The 26,032-nt window shown below is 35.1% G+C and overlaps 2 protein-coding genes across 3 annotated transcripts; one reads left to right on the top strand and one right to left on the bottom strand.

Annotated features, from left to right (window-relative positions):
• The first annotated feature begins 13,195 nt into the window (after positions 1–13,195).
• Positions 13,196–13,795, top strand: LOC121208028 (uncharacterized). The gene is made up of 2 exons (XM_041078556.1): positions 13,196–13,420; positions 13,505–13,795. Exons 1-2 carry the CDS (start codon positions 13,196–13,198, stop codon positions 13,793–13,795), a joined length of 516 nt encoding a protein of 171 aa, XP_040934490.1.
• A 7,582-nt stretch (positions 13,796–21,377) lies between these two features.
• Positions 21,378–24,992, bottom strand: LOC107896904 (protein ENHANCED DISEASE RESISTANCE 2). 2 transcript variants are annotated; one of them, XM_016822202.2, is made up of 3 exons: positions 24,727–24,992; positions 22,557–23,538; positions 21,378–21,755 (listed from the first exon to the last, which is right to left on the bottom strand). In XM_016822202.2, the coding sequence occupies exon 2, from the start codon at positions 23,525–23,527 to the stop codon at positions 22,559–22,561; it is 969 nt and encodes a 322-aa protein (XP_016677691.1). In that variant the 5' UTR covers positions 23,528–23,538; positions 24,727–24,992; the 3' UTR covers positions 21,378–21,755; positions 22,557–22,558. The 2 variants fall into 2 exon arrangements, with proteins under 2 accessions (XP_016677691.1, XP_016677690.1); XM_016822201.2 differs by having other exon boundaries at positions 21,378–21,725; positions 24,727–24,988.
• Between the last annotated feature and the right edge of the window lie 1,040 nt (positions 24,993–26,032).

The raw sequence follows: 26,032 nt of genomic DNA on the forward strand, positions 1-26,032 counted from the left end.
ATGAACGGAAAAGTTAACATGTGTTAACTTTGCTTACGTGGCATCCATGTGTATGCCACGTTAGCAATTAATAATTTTTAAAATATTTAAAAATATTTTTTAAAATTTTTATACTTTTTAAAGTTTTTAATATTTTTTATATATTTTTAAATTTTTTATGTTTAAAAAATTAATTAATTGTTAATGTGGTATCAAATCTATATATCACGTCAATAAAACTAGTAGATGTTAACTTTTTCGATAATTTTTTTCGATAATTTTCAGAGTAATTTAACAAATAACTCAAATTTAAAAAGTACAAGAAACAAAATAAATAAATAAAGAGAGAGAGAAGTAAAATGATTTTTTTTTTAATTAGAATCAATTTACAGCGTCAACAACCCTTGGACATCTTTTATTATAAAAAGCAATTATTTCTTTTAAAAAAAAGAAATCAATTCAAAAGTACATAGTGTCCATAAATATTATAATTTAAATTGGGATTTGGAAACATGATCCGATTGGGAACAAACGGAGAGATATTATGATTTCTTTCTCCTACAAGTATCAGTCCAAAACAATTTTTTTTAATAACAACTTCATTTCACAAATCAACGTAGAGAGAGATCATTCTTAAATCCGAGTCAACAAATTTTTCCATACAACCAACCCTATGTCCCTGTAATTCAAAATAATTTTTTTCCTTTTTTTATTCAAAATATAAAATTTCCATCTAAATAAAATTAGCTGAGGAATCCATCCACGCAGAGCCATTGTCCCACAAAGATTGTATCGCAGTTAAGATTAGGATTAATCTGAAGGAAGAAATCAAAAGTCAAATTGAATGCTTGAGTGATGGTAAAGCAAGTATCCCCTTCTTGTTGCCCATATATCGACACACATGTTGGTGTCAACATTTTGGCCTTTCCATGCGCATCTGCAAATATCATATAAGTTTCAATATCAAGTGAGTACAGACTAACAAATTAATTTCATGGAATTGATCTGAAATAGCCTAAAAAAACACTTACAATGAAAAAGCCTGCTTTCTGCCATGTTTATGATTAGAAGAAGAGAGATCAAAAGGGCAAAATTCAGATACATTGCAACATTGCTGTTGGATTTGGCCATTTCTCTCTTTAATTTTTCTGCTAATTTGGCTTAAATTTGCTTTGTTACATAATTCCAAGAATCGCAATCCTACTTATATGTAAAAGAAGTTCGTAATTATAAATTAATAATATTATTTCAATACATTGTTTATGATTTACGAAGAACAAAGGCGAGTTCTACGATTTCCTTGTCTTACCGGAAAGAAATAAAAAGCAGGCCTTTGTTTCAATTTTTTTTTTCGCTCACTAGAGTTTTTTGCTAAGCTCTTTTAGATGAGTACAATTCCGCTAACGAAGAATACGGTAAACTCTAATTAATTATGGGGCATATTTAAATGATAAATTTAAGGGTAATTTAGAATTCAATGTCACTAAACTATTAGTAAGTTTTCATGTTAGTCACTCAACTTCAAAAAGTTATAAAATGTCACTGTACTATTCAAAAGTTTTCATTTAAGTTATTTAAAATCGATGTTGTATGACCTCCATTCGCATTATCTGCACTAGTTGAAAGCTTTTCTTCTACTTCTCTTCTACAGGTTAATTCTTTTTTTATGAAACAACTTTGAACATTACGATTTTGCGAATCGAAATCCATTTAGTTGTTATAAGCCTTTCTCCATTCACATTACTTGCACCAATGGAAAGCTCCTCCTTCTCTTCTACGGTTTAGTTTTTTTTCCACAAAACAACTTTGAACTTCACGATTTTGTGAATTGAAATCCAATCAACTTTCTTCTTCAATCTTCAACACTAACTGTTAGATCGACTTGGATCTAGGGTATGTTATTCTGCTTGTCAATGGGTATTAATTCACTATACCAATCATCAAATTGTCACTTGGAGCTTGCTAACCAGACTTTACAAAAAAAACATAATAGCCTAGTGACTTAAACAAAAACTTCCGAATAGTTCAGTGACTTAAATGAAAATTTTCTAATAGTTTAGACCATTTTGTAACTTTTTAAAGTTTATATTCAAAAAGTTATAAAATACTAATGAACTATTTAAAAGTTTTCATTTAAGTAATTGGGTTGTTAAAATTGGTGTTGTATGGCCTTCTCCATTTGCACTGCCTGTACTAGTTGAAAGCTCTTCTTCTCATTTTTTTCTACAATTCAGTTGTTTTTTCATGAAACAACTTTGAACATCATGATTCCACTCCCGCTTATTCAACATATTCCAAGTCACAAACATGCTTTTCCAAATATATGATGGGTTATTCCCCACATATGCCTCCAAAAAATCACAAGTCAGAAAATAACAAGCTTTAAAAATACAAGATACCAGACAGCTGGGATGGGCTAAGAGTTGTCATCCCTGTTTGCATAACATGGACAAATTAAAATAGCGAAGTTGCCGAAACCCCATGCCCCTATTTTTTTTTGGCACACATAGTCGTTCCCACGACAATTGGTGAATTTTTCGTCTCACATTCGACCCAAAGCTCCATCGATATGAATTCATCAACTGCTGAATCACTTCACACATACCCAATGGAAGCAAAAGGACACTAATACAAAAAGCCGAAATGGCCTGCACCACAGTCTTCAAGACCACCTCCTTACCCAATCGACTTAACATTTTATTCTTCCAAGAAAAAAAAGCTATTGACTAACCTTATCACGAATAAAAAAGAAGACTTGCATCTTTTACATTCAACAAGGGATGGCAGCCCCAAATAGCAAGTGGTGTAGTAACTCCCAAAATTGACATAGCAAAGTTTCTGTTAGCAAGATTGGTATTCGAACTAAACATAATACCTTATTTGTTTTAGTTAACAGACTGAATAAACGCCTCCTCATATTGCAATAGAATGCTTTGAATGACATTACACTCTAATACCTTAGCCTGAAAGAAGAAAGATATCATTCGCAAACAATAAATATGACACTAAAAGGCTATTCCAACAAACCCGGATCCCATAAATCATCCTATGCAACTCTACTTACTGAAAGAGAAAACTAAGACCTTTTGCACACAAAATAAAAAGGTACGAGAAAAGTAGATAACCTCGCTGAAGGCCCCGATGCAAAATGATAGGGCCTAGTTCATTTCCATTGAGCATAATCGAATATGATACCAATATCATACAAAGAATCATCCACTCAACCCATCTAATCGAAAATCCAACTTTAAGAAAAAAAAGCATAAAAAATACAAATCAACCCAATCTTAGGCCTTATTAATGTCCACCTTTAGTGCTACCTCCCCAACTCACCCACTACTCTTATTCTTCATGTGATGAATAACCTCGAAGGCCACCATAATGTTATCAATAATCAATCAACCCGAGACAAAATTCGACTGTATAAGAGAGATCAATTTCGACAAAATAGCATTCAACCAATTAGCTAATATATTTGACAGTATCTTACAGATAACATTACAGATGGGAATCGAGCAAAGGTCCTTCGTAGCAATGGGCAAATTTGTCCTCAGGACCAAAGCCATATTAAAAGCATTCAAAGCTTTCGAAAAAACACCATCTTCTAACTAAGCAAAGCTGTAATATCCCGAACTAGGGCCTAATCGGAATAATAGTTTCGTGACCACAAATCCGAGATAGAAATAATTATTTTATAATTATTTTGAGGTTTATGATATGATTGCATGATTGTGTAAAAATTTCGTGATGAAATTCTATGCCTAAAGTGCTTAAATTGAAAGTGGGGACTAAATCGAATAAGTTGCAAAACTTGCATTCTAGAAGTTTTTAGTATGAAATTGTTTTGGAATATTAATGAGGAGGTCTTAAATAGCAATTTGACCAATTTTAAGTTCATGGACAAAATTAGGACATGGAAGGAATTTTTGGAAAGTTTAGTAGTAAGGGTATTTTGGTCATTTAGTTATTAAAATGAATTAAAAACAAAATTAAAAGCCAATTTTTGTCCATCTTCTTCATTAGGCCGAAATTTCAAGGGTTCTCCATAGCTAGGGTTTGTTTCAAGCTTCCAAGCTCCATAGTAAGTGATTCCAAGCCCCGTTTTTAATGATTTTTACGTTTTTGAGATCCCGGTAGCTCGATTAAGCTTATGCTAACAATAATTCAACTTAGGGTTCATATTTGGAAAAATACCCATAGGTGAAATTTGTGTATTTTGATGTTTTATGATAGAATATGGGGTTTTAAATTATGTTAGACAACTTGTGCTACTCGGTTTTGAGTGAAAACGAGTAAAAGGGCTTAATCGGTAAAAATACCTAATAGTCATAAGTACATGTTAGAGTGAGAATTTGATGTTGCCATAGAAGAGAAAAGTGATCAGCATGTTGTAAAACATAAGAATAAGGAATAAAGTTTAATCCCGAGCCTAGGGGAAAAAATGTAAATATGCAAAAGTTTAGGGGTAAAATTGTAATTTTGCCAAAATTTGAGTTAAGGATTAATTTGATAATGTGAGTATTAAATAAGCTAAATGTGTTATTTTAGATCAAGAAAGACGTGGAATCGACCTCAATCGAGGAAAAGAAAAGATTGTGGACTAAATTGCAAAATCTTTGTATTTTGGTACCAAGGTAAGTTCATGTGTAAATAATGTAGCATAATGGTTATTTTTAAGTTATTGATGTTAATTATATGTTATGCTAAATTTTATTATGAAATGTATGCTTTGTGGTTAATTTCAAATAATATGTAAATTATGTGAACTACTTGTTAAATATAATTGTTACCGAGTATTGATTTCGGCATTCTACGGAAGACGGCAAGGATAAGTGTTCGAGAAAAATCCCGTTTGAACCTTAGGAATAGATTAGGATACAAGTGACATGTCACTAGGATGGTTGAGCATCCGAACTCGTTGAGTTGAGTCCGAGTTCACTTATGGATGCGAATGTCCGAACTCGTTGAGTTGAGTCCGAGTTCGTGAGATGTAACTAGGCATCCGAACTCGTTGAGTTGAGTCCGAGTTCACTTATGGATGCGAACGCCCGAGCTCGTTGAGTTGAGTCCGAGTTGGCTTATGGGCGGGTTACATGATTGCTTGATTGAATATGTGGCACTTATATGCAAATTATCCATGTATCCGAATTATATTCCGATGTGTTCAACGGGTAAAGTTCTACTCAATGGAGGAATATTCGAGATGTAAAGAGAAGTATTGGTGAGTGATGTGAAATGGATATTTTGGACAGGTATGTATTTAACCCTCGGGTTGAGTATTGATACAACCACTATAAGGTAATAAGATGATGAAAAATGATCAGAAATGTGATATGTGTTTTAGTGATGTATGCTAATGTTGATTGGTATAACTGTTTGTTATGTTACTTATTATTTGCATATGAACTTACTAAGCATTTATGCTTACTCCCTCCTTCTTACTCATTGTAGTTTTGGACAAGCCAGCTCAGGAGTCGGGATAGGTCGAAGGCTCAGTCACACTATCCGGAAGACTTTTGGTAAATGGCTTGTAAATTTAAGTATGGCATGTATAGCAATATACCTATTTTGTGTAAATGATCTTATGGTATGGTTGTGGAGTGGTTGAGGAAATGCTTGATAATGATAAATTATGAAAATGGTTAGTGTAGATTATGTTTGATGTTAAGGAAAACTATTAAGATACTTAGTGCATAAAAACTCATAAAAAGGATGAAATTTGCCATAAACAGAATACTGCAGCAACACTGACGCGAGTTTGAAAATTTATTAAAAATTATAGCAATTGAATTTGGTGATGGAATACATATCAAATTTAAGCTTATTATGTCTAGTTTCACATGAAACAAATGAAATAGGTAAAGAAGATATTTGAATTTTAGTGAAATAGGGGCATAGCAGTTTTTGAATCCCCTGTTCCAACTTTAGAAATTCATTATAAATTATAAAGATATAATTAGGTGGTATATTTCATATCCTCAGAATCCTTATTGAGTCTAGGTTTAGTAGAAACAAATCTCATAGTCATATGAATTTTTTACAGAGAGAAATGTGGTTTGTAGTAAACAGAGGTCAGACCAGTCGAGTCCTGAAACAGGGGTAACTTTAACTAATAAACTGTACTAATTGGCCCAACCAAAAATTCTAGAAAAAATTTAGTAGATAGTTATATGAGTCTAGATTCAGGGAAAATTTACGGATCTTGATTTCGAGTTTTTTAACTCGAGATATGATTTTTCTTGTGACTATGACGCAAGTAGCTTAAAAGCTGTGAATGTAGAAACAATAATCCAAAGTTCTAAAAATGTTAAACTAAGCTTAGTAACACCTCATACTCGACTCCGGCGATGGTCTCGGGCGTGAGGGCGTTACAAAAGCACTATATAAACACCTCAACACCCACAACAGATCAACACTTCTGGAAAATGCAAAGTTTAATCCATCTGAACTCAGTGCCTTATCCAAGTGCATATCAAAAATAACCTACCAGAACTCCTGTTGTCTAAAAGGTTCTAAGAGAGAATCATTATCAACCCAACTCACTAAAGCAAATAAGTCATCAAAATGTGCAAACTCAAAAATATCAAAATATGCAAAAAGATCTATAAAATATGAGACAATTATATTATCCAATCCTACCACATTCGTATGGGACTGACCTATATCATCGACCAAGAGGGAGATATGATTTACCACCTATTGTTTTAAAGTTTAAGCATGGAAAAACAATGACTTAGACTGTCATGACACATTCAAAAAATCTTTGAATGTTGATGTCGATAACCCAACTACCTACATATCACATTTCTTATGTCGAGCCTCACTCAACCACCCCTTAGTCTATCTGATGTGAACTATAACGCCTTGAATTATTTTTTTATTTCTGTAAAATTTTGACACAAAATCTTTATCTACTTTCATTGGTTGAGTGTTCTAGGTGTGTTTGTGTGAGATCTCAAGTTCAAGCCCTAGCTTTGGCAAATTTTGTCATTTTTTGGATCTACGCCCTACCTTTGTTCTATAGGCTTATACTAAATTGCCTATAATTTCATATCAAAATAAGCCTATTGGTTCGAGTGGTAAGGGTGTTGGAGTGTTAGAGGTCGTGGGTTCGAATCCCTGCGTTAGCTTGGGTATTTATGCTTTTATTCAGTTTTATGAAAGAGTTTTTCTGGAACCAAAATTTTGAGGTGGTTGAGATTGAGGGGTAGTGGAAAGTTAAGGAATATCAAATTAATTTTATTTTGTTTTGTTTTTTTTCCAAAAATTCTTTTTCCCTTTGATATTCTAATTCCCTCCTCATCTCTGTTCATTTGTTTTCTTCTCTTCTCTATCTTTGTCGACTTTTCAATTTGATTCTTTTGCGTAAATTCTGGCTATGCTCGTTCTGTAAGTCTAGTTTTGTTCAATCTTAATGTTATTCGGCTTAGTGATTGTTGAAGGGTCTATTTTTGTTACTTTCGGTTTAGGCGAAGAATAATATTTGGATGGGGTTCCTGTAACAATTTAAGTGTTTGGGGTTTCGATTCAATAACAGTAAGTTTTTGCGGGCTTTTGGTGATGTTGTAAGGTTTGATTATGAAATAATTTTGATTGAATCTCTCTAGTGTTACTAATTTCGAGCTCTGAAATGTCGATTTTGAGGTCTTGGAAGGCTCGACATAGTTTTCGTATCGAATCGATACCAGGTGTGTACCCAAAACGCAGAAAATGAGGTTTCGAAAAAAGCTAAAAAATTATTCTGTTGACATCACACGGGTGTGTGGTCTCTCTATGGTAGGTCGTGTGTGAGACAAAACCGTGTGGTCGACGAAGGCATGGTTGTGCGCAGTACACGACCATGTGGTGGCTTGAGTGTGGCCATGTGGGCTACACGGGCGAGGCTAATTTAGGCGTGTGGGCCACATCGGCAAGGCCAATCTGGGTGTGTGGGTCACACGGGCGTATAGGCCCACCCGGGCATATTGGCTCATAATACTGAAATATTTCGCAAGGTCGCACAAGTCTTCTTAATTGACTTTGGGCCTACCATAAGGTCAGTAAAGGCTAACTAAACCTTAAAACTATGTGATCAGTTAGGCTGAAATACAGTTCTGAGTACGTCTATGTTATATATATCTGTTAGCTATTTATATAAGCATGTTAAACATGATCTATCTGTTAATTCTGTATGTATGCTCTATATCTGCTTTGGGGTGGGATTTGTACATGAGGAGGAAGTATTCTGAAAGGCGTTAAATGCCTATATTCTGGCAGCTAGGCTATATATTATATCTGATATGTATCTTAATGACACAACGTGGTGTGTAGGGATGGGTGGGTGTTTTTAACCCCACATGGTGTGATAGGATGGTCAGAGATGATGTATAGAGGATGGGGGTAAGATTTTGCATATCTGTATCTAATTCTGCTACTATATCTGGAAAAGACATAAGTCCGTATCTATATCAGCTTATGGTTCTGTATATGATGTTTGTATGCTTGCATGCCTAATTTGTTGGGTTACACACTAAGTTTACGTAAACTAACATCTGTTTATCTATTCTGTCAGGTAATCCTCAGACTTAGGCAGATCGGTGCAGTGGAACAGAGCAGTGACCACTATACGTAAAACAGTTAATCTTAGTTCTTTTGGTTTATTTTAAATTTTGGACTTATTTGAGAGGTAATTTTTGGGGACTTACAGCACTGTTTATTTTTGGATTATTTATCAGTTTGACTACTTTGGTAAAATATTTTATTAAAATGACAGTTTTTATGTAAAAAACAATTTTTTTCTAAAAACACGACTATGTTTTCAAACTATAAACGACTAAGGCTTCTGCTGTAATAAATTTTGGCAATAGAACTGACTAATTGGTCGCTTTCAGTAAATTACAAAGATTGATGTTTTAACAAGTCAACACGATTTCCAAAATCCATTTCTTGTGACATCACCAGATTCGGCCATAACGTCTAAGCCGGGTTTGGGGTGTTACATTTAGTGGTATTAGAGCCAGATTGTAAAACTCGACTATGAATTTTGGGTTCCAAAATGTTTTTTTAAAGTATGGGATTTAAAATTATTTGAATAATTAAGGAAGTATGCAGTACACCGAGTCTCCAGCGTCGATCCTATAAGTATGTCTAAAATTCTGATAGAAAACTCTGAAAACACTGTAGTTAGTACTTTCTGAAATTGAACTTAATAGATAGAGACTGGAACCTTTGAAAACACTTTTGAACTTTTGATAAATTGTGCATAAAATATCTGCTAATAAATACTAAAATTGATGTATAAAAACTTTAATATAGATAAACCTTGAATTAGACAATGAGCACTCGTAAAACTCATGGACGTGGTATTAGAGGCTATAGGAGGGCTCGAGCTAAGTCTTCCTCTCTGGGTAGTATGTCACATTTGGATACGAATGAGACACCAGTTTCACTTGCTACTGAAACTAGGTCTCAAAGTCGTTTGGCTGGGGATGACGCACTGTCTCAAGCCATGCTAAAGATCTTGAAGAAGGTCGTTAAACCCTATTCTAGAGCTGAGGGCCAAGGGTCGGTAACTGAAAGACTCCAGTCTAATAGGGCTGAGTTATTTAGGGGTGTCACTAGAGTCACCCCTAATGTGGCTGAGTATTAGTTGGAGGCCACAGAGAGGATTATGAATGATCTAGACTGTACTCCTGAATAGAAACTGAAGGGTGCAGTCTCTCTACTTCTCGATGAGGCTTATCAGTGGTGACTGACAGTTGAGGAGGGCACTCAGCCTAATCGATTGAGTTGGGATTTCTTCAAGACCAATTTTCAGAGTAAATATGTGGGGCAAGCTATGTTGATGCTCGTAAATGTGAGTTCATGAATCTCACGCAAGGGGATAAGTCTATAGCCGAGTATGAGGCTGAATTTTTGAGGTTGAGCCACTACGCTCGAGGCATAGTGGCGTCTGAATACGAAAAGTGTATTCAATTTCAGGACAGCTTAAGAGACAGTCTGAGGGTACTGATTACTCCACAGAGGGAGCGATAGTTTGCTATTCTAGTAGAGAAGGCGAAGATTGCTGAGGATGTAAAGCGCATAGAGCGCAAGAATAGGGACAGAGAAAGGGGTAAGAACAAGGGGGATTCAGAGCCCTCTAGTTCTGTTATGAGGCCTAAGAAAAAGGCCAGGTCTGATGGGCCAGTTAGAATGGGGGCTCACGTTGCTCCAGTTGGGTTGCAGCCATGTGGTGATTGTGGTAGACATCATTCGAGCGAATGTTGGAAGAGTATTGGAGCCTGTTTGAGGTGTGGATCTTTAGAGTACCATATTAGAGATTGTCTACAATAGGCAGATCAGATGCAAGCGTCAGTTTCAAGTCATTTGCAACCTCGGAGAGCAGTTCAGTAGTCACCTAGAGGCCGTGGAGCGACTAGAGGTGGTAATGGTTTGGGCCGTGGACGGAGAGCATCAGGCAAATGTGCTAATTAGAAAGAGGCAAGGTAGCCTGCACTTGTCTATGTTGCTCGATGCCCAGAGGACAGAGATGCTCCAAATGTTATCACAAGTACGTTCTTAATTTCTAATGTGCCTTATACTGCTCTTATAGACACAGCTTCTATACACTCCTATGTAGCTAGCATTGTATCTGAAAACTTGAGGGTAACCGTGGAGAGTACTTCTAGTGAGATCACTATACTAAGTCCATTGAGGCAATTTGTTTGGGTTAGTAAACTGTATAGGGAGGTTCTGTTAGAGGTGCAACGGATTTTTTTCTGGTAGATCTGATTTAACTTCCGTTTGGGGGGTTTGACTTAATTTTGGGCATGGATTGGTTGGTCAAGCATCGAGCTAGTTTAGGCTGCACGACTAAGAGGGTCGTCTTGAGAACTGAGGATGATAGGGAAGTGGTCGTAATTGATGAGCATCAAGATTATCTGTCCAATGTGATCTCTGCTCTTATGGCTGAGAAACTTGTTCAGAAAGGGTGTGAGACGTACTTGGCTTACGTCAGTATTTCTGATTCTGGGGACTCTTCTGTTGGGATTATCAAAACTATAAGGAATTTTCTAGATGTTTTCCCTAAGGAGTTATCGGTTTACCTCCGAGTCGAGAAGTTAAGTTTGGGATTGAGCTTCTTCCGAGTACAGCTCCAATGTCCAATTGCTCCCTATCGTATGGCATCGAAAGAGCTTACAGAGCTTAAGGCTTAACTGCAAGAGCTTCTAGACTGTGGTTTCATCCGTCTGAGTGTGCTTCCGTAGGGAGTACTAGTTCTATTTGTTAAAAAGAAGGATTGGACCATGAGGATGTGCATCGATTATCGGCAGTTGAATAAGTTGACTGTGAAAAATAAGTATCCACTTCCAATGATCGACAACTTGTTTGATCAGTTTCGAGGGGCTTTAGTGTTCTCCAAGATTGATCTTCGATCTAGGTATCATCAATTAAGGGTTAAAGAAGCCGATGTTCATAAGACTGTATTTAGGACTCGTTATAGACATTACGAGTTCTTAGTTATGCCTTTTGGTTTGACGAATGTTCCGGCCACATTTATAGATGTGATGAACTGAGTGTTTCAACCCTATCTGGATCAGTTTGTTGTAGTTTTCATCGACGATATCCTTGTTTATTCTAAGACTGAGGATGAGCATGATGAGCATCTCAGAGTAGTGCTTCAGATTCTGTGTGAGAAGTAGCTCTATTCTAAGCTGAGGAAGTGCGAGTTCTGGTTACAAGAAGTAACTTTTTTGGGGTATGTGGTATCTACTGAGGGGATTCATGTGGATCCAAAGAAGATAGAGGCTATGCTGGATTAGAAATAGACTAAGATTGTATTGAGATCCGTAGCTTTCTAGGTTTGGTGAGTTATCAACGGTTTGTTAAGGGGTTCTCTCTGATTGCAGCTCCTTTGACTAAGCTTCTGCTTAAGGTTGTGTCGTTTATCTAGACTGATGCGTAACAATCGAGCTTCGAGAAGCTCAAGTCTATTCTAACTCAGGCTTTTGTTCTGATACAGCCTGAACATGGTAAGGAGTTTGTGGTGTACAGTGATACATCACACGTCAGTTTGGGATGTGTGCTGATGCAAGAAGGTAAAGTGGTGGCTTATGAATCTCGACAGCTTAAGACACACGAGGGAAACTATTGGCTGCAGTTGTCTTTGTGTTAAAAATCTGGAGGCATTATCTGTATGGTGAGAGGTGTATTATCTATACCGATCACAAAAGCCTCAACTATCTCCTTATTCAGAAGGAGTTGAACCTTAGGCAGTAGCGATGGATTGAGTTGCTTAAAGATTATGACTACAGCATAGAGTATTATCCTGGTAAGGCCAATATTGTGGCGATGCTCTAAGTTGTAGAGCACTGTCTGATTTAAGGTTTGCTCGCCTTAGTCTGTTTGATGATGGGAGTCTATTGGCCAAGTTACAAGTTAAGCCGACTTGGATTGATCAGATTCGAGATAGACAGTTAGTGGCTGAGACTTTGGGCGTGTGATTCTGTTAGGTTGAGAGTGGAACTACTTCTGATTTTGGGTTGAATAAGGATAGGGTTTTATGTTTTTTAGGGTGGATCTGTGTGCCAAATGATTCTAATTTGAGGCAGTCAATTCTGAGGGAGGCGCATAGTAGCCCTTATGTTATATATCCCGGTGGTAATAAGATGTATTAGGATCTTCGCAAACTGTAATGGTGGTCGGGTTTGAAGCGTGAGGTTACTGATTTTATTGCTCAATGTCTGACATGTTAACAAGTCAAGGCTAAGTATCAGTGGCCTTCGGGTTTGCTACAACCTGTTAAGATTCTCCTATGGAAATGGGAGCGTGTGACGATAGATTTCGTTAGTGGTTGCCCATGAAACCCACTAAGATGGATTCTGTTTGGATCATCGTGAATTGACTGACCAAGTTTGCTCACTTCATCCTGGTTCAGATGGACTATTCTCTACAGAAGCTAGTGAAGTTCTACATTTCAGAAATTGTGAGACTATATGGGGTACCTGTTTAGATCATTTCTGATAGAGATCCTCACTTCACATCTCAGTTCTGGAAAAAATTGCATGAGGCTTTGGGTTCGAGGTTGGACTTCAGTACTGCGTTCCATCCTCAAACAGATTGTCAATCGGAGAGGGTGATTTAGATGCTGGAAGGCATGCTTTGGAGTTGCGTGATTGATTTTTGAAGTATTTGGGAAGATTATCTACTACTAGCTGAGTTCACCTACAATAACAGTTTCCAGGCTAGCATCTAGATGGCACCTTACGGGGCTTTATATGGTTGTAAGTGTCGTACACCGCTATGTTGGACTGAGTTAGGTGAACGTCAGGTTTTGGGTCTTGAGTTGGTTTCTAAGACTGAGGATAAGGTTCGACTAATTCAAGATCATTTGAAAGCAGTTTCTGATAAACAGAAGTCTTATGCAGATTTGAAGATGAGAGATATTAAATGCTATGTGAGGGACTTCATCTTTCTTAAGGTTTCTCCATGGAAGAAAGTTCTGAGATTCGGTCGTAAGGGCAAGTTAAGCCCTAGGTTCATTGGGCCATATCGAATTCTGAAGCGTGTAGGACCGGTCGCTTATCAATTGAAGCTACTTCTAGAGTTAAACTATATCCACGATGTCTTCCATGTTTCGATACTGAGGCGATATCGATCTGACCTTTCTTATGTTGTTTCTGTTAAAGAGATCGAAGTTAGGCCGAATTTGACCTTTGAAGATAAATCGATTCAGATTTTGGGTTGTGATGTTAAAGTGCTGAGGGGGGAGTCCATTCTGTTAGTGAAGGTTCAGTGGCGGAATCATGGCATTGAGGAGGCCACGTGGAGACCTGAGGACTCGATACGTCAGTAATATCCTCATCTGTTCTGATCAGGTAAATTTTAAGGTCGAAATTTCTTTTAGAAGGTAGAGTTTTAATGCCCTGAATTATTTATTTTGTTTCTGTAAATTTTTGACACAAAACCTGTATCTGCTTTCGTGGTTGAGTATTCTCAGTGTGCGTGTGAGGTCCCAAGTTCAAGCCTTGGCTTCGGTAAATTTTGTTATTTCTTGGATCTAAGCCCTACCTTTCTTCTGTAGGCTTATATTAAATTATTTGTAATCTCATATCAAAATGAGCCTGCTGGTTTGAGTGGTTAGGGTGTTAAAGTGTTAGAGGTCTTGTGTTCGAATCCCTACGTTAGCTTAGGTATTTATTTTTTTGCTCAGTTTTATAAAAGAGTTTTGCTGGAACCAAAATTCTAATGTGGTTGATATTAGGGGGTAGTGGGAAGTTAGGGAATATCAAATTAGTTTTATTTTATTTTGTTTTATTTCCCAAAAATTCTTCTTCCCTTTGATGTTTCAATTCCCTCATCTCTGTTCATTTATTTTCTTCTCTTCTCTACCCTTGTCGACTTTTCAATTCAGTTCTTTTGCACAAATTTTGGCTGTGCTTATTTGGTAAGTCTAGTTTTGTTAAATCTTAACGTTATTTGGCTTAGTGATTGATGAATGGTTTGTTTTTGTTGCTTTCTATTTAGACGAATGACAAGATTTGGCTGGGGTTCCTGCAACTATTTAAGTGTTTGAGGTTTTGGTTCAATAACGGTAAGTTTTTGTGGGCTTTTGGTGATGTTGTAAGGGTTTGATTATGAAATAATTTCGATTGAGTTTCGCTAGTGTTACTAATTTTGGGCTCTAAAATATCGATTTTTTGGTCTTGGAAGGCTCGAGATAGTTTTCGTATCGAACTGATACCAGGTGCGTACCCGAAACGCAAAAAATAAAGTTTTGGCAAAAATAAAAAAACTGTTCTGTCAACATCACACGGACATGTGGTCATCGGTATAGTAGGCCGTGTGTAAGACACAATCGTGTGGTCGACGAAGGCATGGTTGTGCACAACACACGATCGTGCACAGGTAATGCCAATTTGGGTGTGTGAGCCATACGAGCCTGTGGATTCTGGGCCAGGCCGTGTGGGCCATATGGGCAAGGCTAATCTGGGTGTGAGGGTATACGAGTGTGTAGGCCCATACAGGCATATAGGCCCATAATACTGAAATATTCTGTAGGGTCGCACGGGTCGTCTTAATTGACTGTGAGCTAACCATAGGGTCGGTAAAGGCTAACTAAGCCCTAAAACTATGTGATCAGTTAGACTAAAATATAGTTTTGAGTACCTCTATGTTATGTATATCTGTTATCTGTTTATATAAGCATGTTAAGCATGATATATCCGTTAATTCTGTATGTATGCTCTGTATCTGCTTTGGGGTGGGATTTATACATGAGAAGGAAGTATTCTGAACGGCGTTAAACGCCTATATTCTGATAGCTTGGCTCCATATTATATCTGATATGTGTTTTAATGACACGACATGGTGTGTAGGGATGGGTGGATGTTTTTAACCCCACATGGTGTGATGGGATGGTCGGAGATGGTGTGTAGAAGATGGGGGTAGGATTATACATATCTGTATCTGATTCTGCTACTATATCTGGAAAGGACATAAGTCCGTATTTGTATCAGCTTCTGGTTTTGTATATGATGTTTGTATGCTTGCATGCCTAATTCTATTAGGTTACACACTGAGTTTACGTAAACTCACATATGTTTATCTGTTTTGTCAAGTAATCCTTAGACTTAGGGGGATCAGTGCGGCGGAGATACAGCAGTGACCACTATATCGTAAAATAGTTAAACTTAGTTCTTTTGGTTTGTTTTAAATTTTGGGCTTATTTGAGAATTGTAATTTTTGGGGACTTTCAGGACTGTTTATTTTTGGATTGTTTGTCAGTTTGTTTGCTTTGGTAAAATTTTTTTATTAAAACGACGGTTTTTATGTAAACAATGGTTTTTTCTAAAAATACGACTGCGTTTTCGAACTAGAAACGACTAAGACTTCTGCTGTAATAAATTTTGGTAATGGAACTGACTAGTTGGTGGTTTTCAGTAAATTACAAAGATTGATGTTTTAACAAGTCAACGCGGTTTCCAAAACCCATTTCTTGTGACATCACCAGATTAGACCAGAACGTCTAGGCCGGGTTTGAGGTGTTACTCGAACAATAAAATTACAATCCAACGTCTTATACCACTCACTCAACTAAGAGCTAAGCCTAACCAGTCCATCCAATAAATTAGGAGAAGAGCATTTGGCCCAACTTTATTACACCACCTCCAAAAAAATAGTCTTTAACAACCATTAGGTTCTCAAACTTAAGTTGTGGGACCAAGTGGCCATTCCAAATAGTGGACAACACAAGTTTAATAGGGAAGTAATCTGGATAAGCACTAACCAAGTTAAATAGTTTTTGATATGAGAACAATTGAATCCATGAATATTCACAAAAGTACGATCTAATAGCTACATTACACAACTCGCGGTGCCTCAACCCCTTTCCTAAGTAAATGAAAAGCCAATCAATGTAATTCCGCTCAAAGCATAATCTGAAATGAGATCCGAAACCCTTCAAGCCAAATTGATGTATATATCGCTCCCTCACTCTTATCATCCAAGGATAAAATATTGTTGACATTGCTGATACATACTCACATCAAGTCATATAATTATGAAAAAGAACGTAATAGTGTCCAACTAGTAGACTTTTGGCTCGACCTTAGAAACCTATAAAAACCCATAAGCTACCATTTTATTTCTAAAGCTTCATCAATGAAAACATTGACATGGTTCTGTGAATACCCCACCACCGAAGCCCTACTCTCAAAATTCCATAAAAATGTAAGTCCCCCGCGTTGACTTACCCGACTCACACTAAAACACGAATCAAGTCGGAACATAACACGAATGTTTTTCATTTTATTAGAACTAAGAAAAGTTTCAATTAAAAATAAGAACTGAAGCTTATTAGAATGTACAAGTTACTTCAAGGAACACATTGCTCGGGGGTTGCCTAAACCTCAGTGGTTTTATGTAATACAATTAAGAATGCTTGACGTTCCTTTGACAGAAGGCTAGTCGATAAAACAATGTTAGAAATAGATTCTGCATTCAACAAAGAACCAAGACCACCCACAACCTTTCGTTGGTAAACCATCCGCAATAGAAACCCCATTATACAGTCATTTTTTAGCTTCCCCCACAGCTATTGCCTCACACTTGTGTGATGCAACGCCATTCAAAATCCCATTACATGTATATACAAAATTTCAATTGATCTACATGAAACCTCCCCAACCTCTTTTAAAATTTCTAGGACCTTAAATTTAGGAAAATATACATATTTGTTAACCACCCTTTAGTGTCACGAGCAGCAGATTAAAACCTATGACGAATGCACATAAATCATCCCGTGGAGGTCAATTGATCAAATGGGACTCATTTAATCTACTTGAGCTGGTTTGATTCATGAATCATGTGCAAAAGCCCATCTACTTAAAGTTTTGGTGGCCTAGTGAAACAGTCCACTAAAATTAGAGTTACCAGGGTAATTATTGTAAATTCTAAGGGATAAGATTGTATATAGTTTAAATCCTTTAGGACTCTCATCTTGTAGATAAGCATTAATCTTAGCAGTTGATGTAATTCACTTTGTACCGTTGGATCTGGTGGAGCTCAACTATAAATAAAGGTCTTCCCTCAAATTTATAACCATTTCATTCATAGTTATTGAATATATTTGAGAGAATTTACTCAAACACCTTGTGTGTGTTACTTTTTTGTGGCTTTTTCAATTCTTTCCTTGCTCATTTACTTTGGGTTTACTTCTGATTTATTTTGGTATCTTAGAGAAATCCTTTTATGAATTTTTATTTTCGAGAGTAAGGTTAACTTAGGCGAATTTGAAGTAAAGAAATTTTCTAATGCTGAGCGAGTTTTCGGACTTAAGCTCTAACTCCGTGGTAGTTGGTATTCGAGCTAGTGTTTGAAAGTGTTTATTGAGATGATAAAAGTAGTAGATGAACAAAATGTCTTAATAGGAACCTATGCTGAGAAGGGCAAGAAAAAAAGCAAATTGAGGGATATGTTGTTAGCTTTGGAAAGTAGTATTGTCCGTCTCGAGGAATCTATGGGTGAAATGAATAAAACACTAGAGGCAATTGAGGGCGTACTGATGAGTTAGACCCGGTGAAAGAGTAGTTTAAGGAATATGTGGTGGAGTCCCTTAGTTTCAATATAGACATGTTGCAATCATTCTTCAATACTATTATGGTTAAGCTGACAAAAAAGAATGATGCTCTCAAAGTTAGGATGATAGCTATGAAAGAAGAAAACGAAACCACAATGATAACTTTGAACATAAAAATTAAGGAGCTCGAGGAAGAGCTTGTTGTGTACGGAGTTATTTTGGGTAAATGGGTGTTATGTGTGACACCGAGCCATAAGATTGATGTCCCCAACCTAGAGATATCTAAGAGGAAAAGGTCCGCGAGGGAAGTGGACAACTTCTTATGCAAAATGAAGCAATATTTTCGTATCGTGAGCATCAAGGATGATGATTCTAAGGTAAATATTGCTTCCATATATTTTATTAATGTCGGTCTTTTGTGGTGGCGTTGGAGGTCCAAAGATGAAAAGCAATGTGGGACTAAAATTGGGACTTGAAAAGAGTTTCGAAAAGAGTTTAAAGAGCAATTTTACCCAAAATATATCGAGAAGGCTCGGGCTAAGTTGTGTCAGTTCTTGCAACAAGGTACAATTATAGAATATGTGAAGGAGTTAAGTGAAATAATGCTCCAAATCATCGATTTGAGTGAGAATGAGGCATTCTTCTTTTTTATAGACGGGTCGAAGTCGTGGGTTAAACAGGAATTGGAACATCGAGGGGTTCAAAAACTGTTCAAAGCCATGATCATGGTAGAGTATTAATCGATTTTGTTTTGAGGAAAGACAAGTTTGAGTCTTTCAAGCCTAATGGGAAAGGAAATGGTGGGGAGAGATAAAAAAAAAGACAGTTTGAGAATGACAACGACATTGGTGGTAATGGGAAACCACAAAATGGGAAGGGTAAGCCCTATAACAAATCGAAGGGGCTAGTGAAATGATTCCTTTGTGATAATTCTTATATGTTAAAGGACTGTTCAAAACGATTTGTGTTTTCTCCCATCAAAAGGGACGATGAGTCGAAAAAAGCATCGTTAAAACTTGGTTCGATCTTGAGTTCTGTCAAAACCAAGAGGGTTAAAGAGAATGAAAAGAAGTCAAAAAAGTGTTTCTTATGTTGTGGTTGTTGGATCTGGCACCATGAGTACAGTATATTCATTTGTAAACTTGTTATTTTTTCAAACAAATTGAATAATAAAACAAATTCATGGATTATATTAATATGCTTTGTATGATTGTACTCGTATGGTTTTTGCATGCAAAGAAAAATGGAAGTAAATGTTGTTCATTGGTTGTCTAACGTTTAAACTAATACTAAGCGATATTACGTGGTCAAATCGTAATACAGAAAGATAGCTTGTATTAATAGATGAACCTAAACATATCATTAGTCCAATCGAAAATGAGAAAACCGATTAAATGACTAATATATAGTCTATCAAGTCTAATTATTGAGATGATTTGTCTTAGGCATCAAAAGAATGACTCCCAGAAGGTAGAGACATAAATATGACTGATCGGATTGACAGTACAACAAATAGGACCCAAGAAGAATAGATCCGGAATTCGTTTATGGATTTATTCACTTGTGACGTTCATAGTGTGACATACCTAAATCCTGAGTGGATGAAGAACTATGTATGCGTGACTCATACAATTTGATGTAAGTAAAAGTCTAAGTTCAAATAAATGAGGAACCAAAAGTTGGTGCACTGGATGTACGACTCCTGTAGTATGTAGTGTCATTCACAACAGTGGAATTCATAGCCTAAGACATGGGTAAATAATATTCTCTCATTGGCATTATATGGTTGATGAAAAGTAAACATGGTCATGAGTCATTTGTCTTTGTGATGAATGACTTGATTACTATTTAATGGTAATTGACTTTTCATAAATGAAGATGTAATGGCTACCATGAGATGAAATAAGATCATATTGGGAGAATGGATACTATTCAAAAAGATTAAGGATATCCTTTAAAGGTAAGACACTTATAACATGGTCATTGGGCGAACACTAATCGAGTTGGTTTCGTAATGATATGTCATTGAGGAGAGCTCAATTACGATATTACAGTGGAATGACTTCGTAGCTAAATGAGTTTATAATTAATAGGCAAGAAGCTAGAACTTAATTATAAATTATTTGAGCCTCAATTGCATATATCCAATCAATCCCTCCTTTAGCTCGTTGAAACTAGAGAAATAAATTGCGTGCCGAATCAAAATGAACAAAATGAATAAAAATGGAGAAATGAAAAACATTTAGGAAATGATTATGGTTTTCTCCAAAATAAAAATGAAAATGGAGAAAATGGAATCATTTGGAAATGGATGTGGTTTTTTCAAAAAGGAAATGAAATGGAGATGAAAATGAAAATGAGAAATGAATTAATTTAGAATTGAACAAAGAATTCTAAAAAATGATCGAAAAATTGAGTTTATGTTTTTTAGCTATTTTAAAGCCCGAAAATGAAAATAAATCATACGATCATAGTGAACAAGTTGAATGGTGAAATATTAAATATATTTCTTGAAAATTTTATTAGGGGTAAAATTGGGATGAGAAATTTATTTAATTAAATATAAATATTAAAGTATATTTTGGGAAATAGAAAAATAAAATCGGGTTAGATCAAATTACTATCAAATAGAATTACTCCTAACCCCTTCTCACCCTAAATAGAAGGATAAATGTACTTTAGTACACTTAAATCCACATCCTCCTACTTTGACAATAATACTGATACCAATTGAGTTAATACTCAATCAACACGTGCAATATTTATTATACTATACACATATAACTATGGATAAATTATATATTAATAATAGTGTATGCATAACATATATTGATAAAATATATTAATTTATATTATATTTATTAAAATTTATAGTTGAATTCAGTTAAATTAGTAATAATTCATATTATATTAATAATTTTTATAACATTTATATACATTTAATTATTTAAAAAATACATATATAACGTGATATTCATAAGTCAAGTATTACGACAACATCTGCGATATAATATAATATAATTAATCATATAGTAGAGTATTATTATACGTACTTATAATATAATATATTCTAAAACATAATTATACCAGATTTTAAGAAATAATAGTTTAATACTCATTTTAATTATAGAAATATTAATTAAGCTTTTGTTTAAAGAATTTAATTAAATTGGTTAAGTAATAAAATATTGTTTTAGAGAATTATATATCTTAAATTTAACATAATCAATTTAATTTTATAATTAATTATTATATTTAATTTTTTTTAAAAAAAATTAGTATATTATTAATATTATTATAAATCAATTGTAAGTTTTAACCAGAGTTGAAGAGTATCTATTTTATGACTAATTCAAGAAACCACAACTACTCGAATTTATTATCCCAATAAATAATGGATCATATTTTCTCTACATTCACAACCAACGGTAATTTTTACATCCAAATCCAAAAGAATGAATCGAATATCCCAATATGAATCGAATATCCCAATCCACACCCAAAATTACCACCATCCCTGGATGATAATAAGCACTAAAGGGTTGAAAAGAGGCCCATTAACAGCTAAAAGTTTGTTTATACACACCAATATTTTACACATCATTTGTGGTAAATTTGAAATAACCGAGAGATTAAAAGAATCTATTACAAAATACCAAAGAATGGGATATCCTGTCAATGATTCAACCACGTGTCATCAAAAGCTCTGAAAACAAATGAAATGCCATTAAAGCTTCTGCATAGCAGCAATGTATACTGTGATGTTAAAGCATGAACATCTGATTAATCTGCATAAATTTGCAATAGTTTCTCTACTTCTCTAAACAAGGAATTTATTTGGCGTAAGTCTGATCATTGGTACAATAATACGCTTATTTATTCGACCTTAAAACTAGCCCAAGAGACTGAAAAAATATGGGGCATGAAAGGCAGGAGGACATAAACTATACTAATCAATTAGATCTATTACTTTTCATTATCTTTCCTACATGTTCGATTCGCTCATGAGTTGCGAAAGCTATACTTGTACACTACTCAAAAGTAATGATCAGAGGTAATGGAGAGTGACAGATCCATTGACATATGTTACTCAAATTCAAGTGGGAGATATGGTTAAGTATCCAGCACGACCTTACTTAATTTAAAATGAGTTTTCATGTCGTACCCACGAGAACTGAGCATGAGTACTTCAACAAAAATGAAACACCACAAGTAAATTGCCTTGACTGAATACTACCAAACTTTCTTCACATGGACCAAACCATATTTTCCTAACTGAATTGATAGAAAAGATAAGGCATGAAATGTGAAAGGAACTTGCCAAGAAGAGAAAAAGGAAAAACTGATGAAGGAAACGGGGGACTTATTTTCTCTTTAGCCAAGTGAAAGTTGATATCCATTCCCCTGAATCATTCTTTTAAAACGTGTTCCACAAGATTGGTTTTTTGTATAACCAGACACAGTAAAACAATCAAACTTTCATCTCATTCAACTTTGGATGGTAAATATTAACTGTGAGCAATTTATGAAAGCTTACCCTTACTTAACATCACGATCACTTTCTTCATGAACAGCAGTGCCATTAACATGGGTTGTTGGAGTGGAGACCGAACCACTTTCTTGAGCTCCTGGATGAAGAAGATGAGAAAATCCCTGTCCAAGTGACTTCCACAAGCGAGTTGGCAGTGACGCCTGCAAATTCCCACTGCTCCCGTATGATGACGGTTCAATCAACTGAGCAGAATCAATTTTCAGTTCAGAGAACCGTATAGCTCCTAGGAGTCGTTCAGGAAGCTCTGCCTCAGTTTGGCTCTCAATAAGAAAAGCTAGGTCAACTGTCAGACTTGTGATGTAACCAAATGCAAGGTGAACAATAGCGCTTGCAACCATCGAAGATCCAATATCAATATCAACTTCAATAAAATTCTCAGATATACAATACTGGCAAGAAAGGGCTCGTCCAATGATGCATATTGCTTGCTCACCAACTGCCTTTTTAACAATCCACGGCCCTTTGACAATGTTAGCAATCAATTTAAGCCTTGAATTTCTAAATGCATCATCACCTTTCAAGAACTGGTCAATCAAAGAACCCTCTTGAATAGGTTCAGTGCTTACAAAATAAGCTACCGCACTATAGTTATCCTTAGTAGGGAGCTGAAGGTTGAATGCCCAAATGAAAGGCTTATCACCTGTAGGGAAAGCCTCATCAACAACCTTTCTAATACGATGTTTACGATGGCTCAAAAAGTCACCAACCTTTGTGGAACTTCTAATCCAGTCAAAGCCAAGAGATTTTAGCAGATATTTCCCACCAGGAATTTTGACCTTGTTTGACAAGTACTCTGGACCCCTTACCATAAAGGTATCCCCGGGCGGACATGCCCAACCATTTGTACAGTTATCTGGTTCAAGTAGTGGAACAGCTCCCTCTGATCGTACTCTCTCTATCCATTCAGGTTCCTTGCTATCCTCAGCACTAGCCATGTGTCCTGCTGGAATAAACATACAAGAAATCTCTGTGGAATATGAAATAAATACACCACAGATATAATCAGTAACTTATATTACACCATGCTATATCTGAAAGAAAATAATAACCACAACATTCTTAACAAAGTGATAAGGTACATCGTCATGAACTAAGCTCGGATTATAATAAGTTAAATCATAAAAATGACTAGCCCTTTCCAATAATGGCACTACTGAAATACAATCATTCAATGCCAAGCCAAATAAACCTCAGAAACAGGACAAACATACCAAAGAACAAGTCCCTCGTAAGTTACAATCTCACATAAAAATCTCCACCTGTGTTATAAATATAAAACTCTCCCTTTGAAAAGCTATGGTGGTATTAGCAAACTTGTTTAAACATGAAGAAAGAAAGAAAATCTAGTCTAAGTCTCTTACATATTGTCCAAACTCTTAGTAGATTTTTATAAAGCTCCAGGTATAAGTCAAAGCCGATTATATGATCTACAGACAAACTGGGTCATTTGCCTAGTTATCCCATTCATGTGTTTTGTATTACCTTATGTTGAAGATTTACAGCAAAACAATAACTACAGACCCTAAACAAGAGGTCAACTGAATATGATAGTTCGTGCCTCGACCCTTAGCTTCAAATCATATAATTCAAAATCCAGGTTGAACATGGATTTTTTATGATACAACAAATAGAAAGAATCTTCACATACACGCAAAAAATCTGGCCTATATCTAGAAAAACAAAAAGAGAGGAGCAAGCATACGCATAGACTTTTTTTTGTTAAAAAAGGAGTACTCATAAGCAATTCCAAAAGTCCAACAGAATCACTAATTTTCTCCCTAAGCATTTGTTTGTTTCACAGGAAAACCGGGAAACCTTCGTGGGAAATGATATTTCTTTAAGATTCCTAATTAAGTAACTATTATCTATATCCAAGACTAGTTTATGGTTCTTGAATATGACACAGAAGGAAAGTTGATTAAACACAAATATAAATGAAAAGAAAAAAAAAGAAGCAAACCTATTAAGACAAACCAAAAAGTTGAACAGATTACCAAAGAGAAAATATGCCAATCATATTAGCATTCCTATTATAGATTTAATTGAGCAAAAAAAGAAAAAGAAACAGATTCCATATAAACAAAATGCAAAAGAGAAAAACAATCTGAATTATAATAATTAACGTGGAGAAGAAGAAGAAGAAAAAACTTCTAACCTTGAAATGGAGGGAAGGACAAAGGGGGCTAAAGGTAATGGAGAGTGATTAAAAAACCCTAATTACTCAGAAGAATTGAGATAAGAGATGATAAATTAGGGTTTTTTTTTTTTGGGCGATCAAATAGAGGGAAAAGCTACCAACAGTAGCTTTAGTTATTTCTTTTCCGTTTGTTTTTGTTTTGAAGGGAATGACTTGCTTTGTTGGGATGGGAAAGTTAAAGCGGGATCATGGAAATGTATCTCCTAAACCGGTCTACCTCTGGTCGGCTGGCAATTCCTAATCCCAATCTTATTTTAATTTTGGTACGTACTACTACTATATCTTATCATATTATAATATAAATTTTTAATTCATTAGTTTATTCATATCTTTAATATCTTTAATCTCATTTGATTATTATTTTGTTTAATATTATCAAAATTTAAACTTAAAAATATGTAGAATTTATTAAAAAATTATAATTTTTTTCCAAATAAGTCAATAAATTAAAGATAAAAACACCAAAATTTAATATTAATCGATTTTAACCTTCAATTCATATTCAACAATAATAAGTACAACCATAAATCTTAATGTTTGTAATGACCTCTATTATTTAATCTAATTGACTTTTATGTATCATAAAGATATAATATATTCACAAAATACACCTTGGGTCTTAGAATATTTTATAAAATAAAATTTTAGCTTTGGATTGTATTTACTTTGAATGGGCATGTCCTACCTCTATTACATGAAAACTCAAATGGATTTTCATGGTTTATGGCAAATAGATTAACTATTGTCTGAATCTATATCATACACTTACTCTTATTAAAATGAAGATGTAGCTCAAGTTTATTCTAGACTCTTTTAACAAGCGATCCATCATAACATCATTTACAACCATTTAGATTCATTAAGATTAAATTTCTAATAATTTTTGTTAAGCATACAAGATATTTGGTGTAGTCCAGTGAGAATTGCAAGTTAAATTTAGTACTGCTCATTTTTTTGTTCTATCTTTAATTTGTTGATACTTGCGGAAATTTTTTTAAAAAATATTAATTAGTCTATAATTTTTTCCTAATTTTTTAATATACGTTTATATCTTTTTATTAAAAAAGGGTAGAGGGTAAATTGATAAAATTTGTAAAAGTTAAAGAGTTAAATTTATAATTATACTAAATTTTTAAACAGAATTATTAAGGAAAACTTAGAGAAGGACCAAAAATGCCAATGTGAAAATTAGTGGAACCAATTTTGAACAAATAAAAAAAGTGGACCTAACAAACGCTATCTTTAGAATTTAACTATTAGACGA

The sequence above is a fragment of the Gossypium hirsutum genome, chromosome A10 (assembly GCF_007990345.1).
Source record: "Gossypium hirsutum isolate 1008001.06 chromosome A10, Gossypium_hirsutum_v2.1, whole genome shotgun sequence".
In the NCBI taxonomy this organism is placed as follows: domain Eukaryota; kingdom Viridiplantae; phylum Streptophyta; class Magnoliopsida; order Malvales; family Malvaceae; genus Gossypium; species Gossypium hirsutum.

Coding starts and splice junctions, on each gene's coding strand:
- LOC121208028 (XM_041078556.1), top strand. CDS start 13,196: ATGGCACCTTACGGGGCTTTATATGGTTGTAAGTGTCGTACACCGCTA. Junction 13,421..13,504: donor GGGACTTCATCTTTCTTAAG/GTTTCTCCATGG, acceptor CGAATTCTGAAG/CGTGTAGGACCGGTCGCTTA.
- LOC107896904 (XM_016822202.2), bottom strand. CDS start 23,527: ATGTTTATTCCAGCAGGACACATGGCTAGTGCTGAGGATAGCAAGGAA.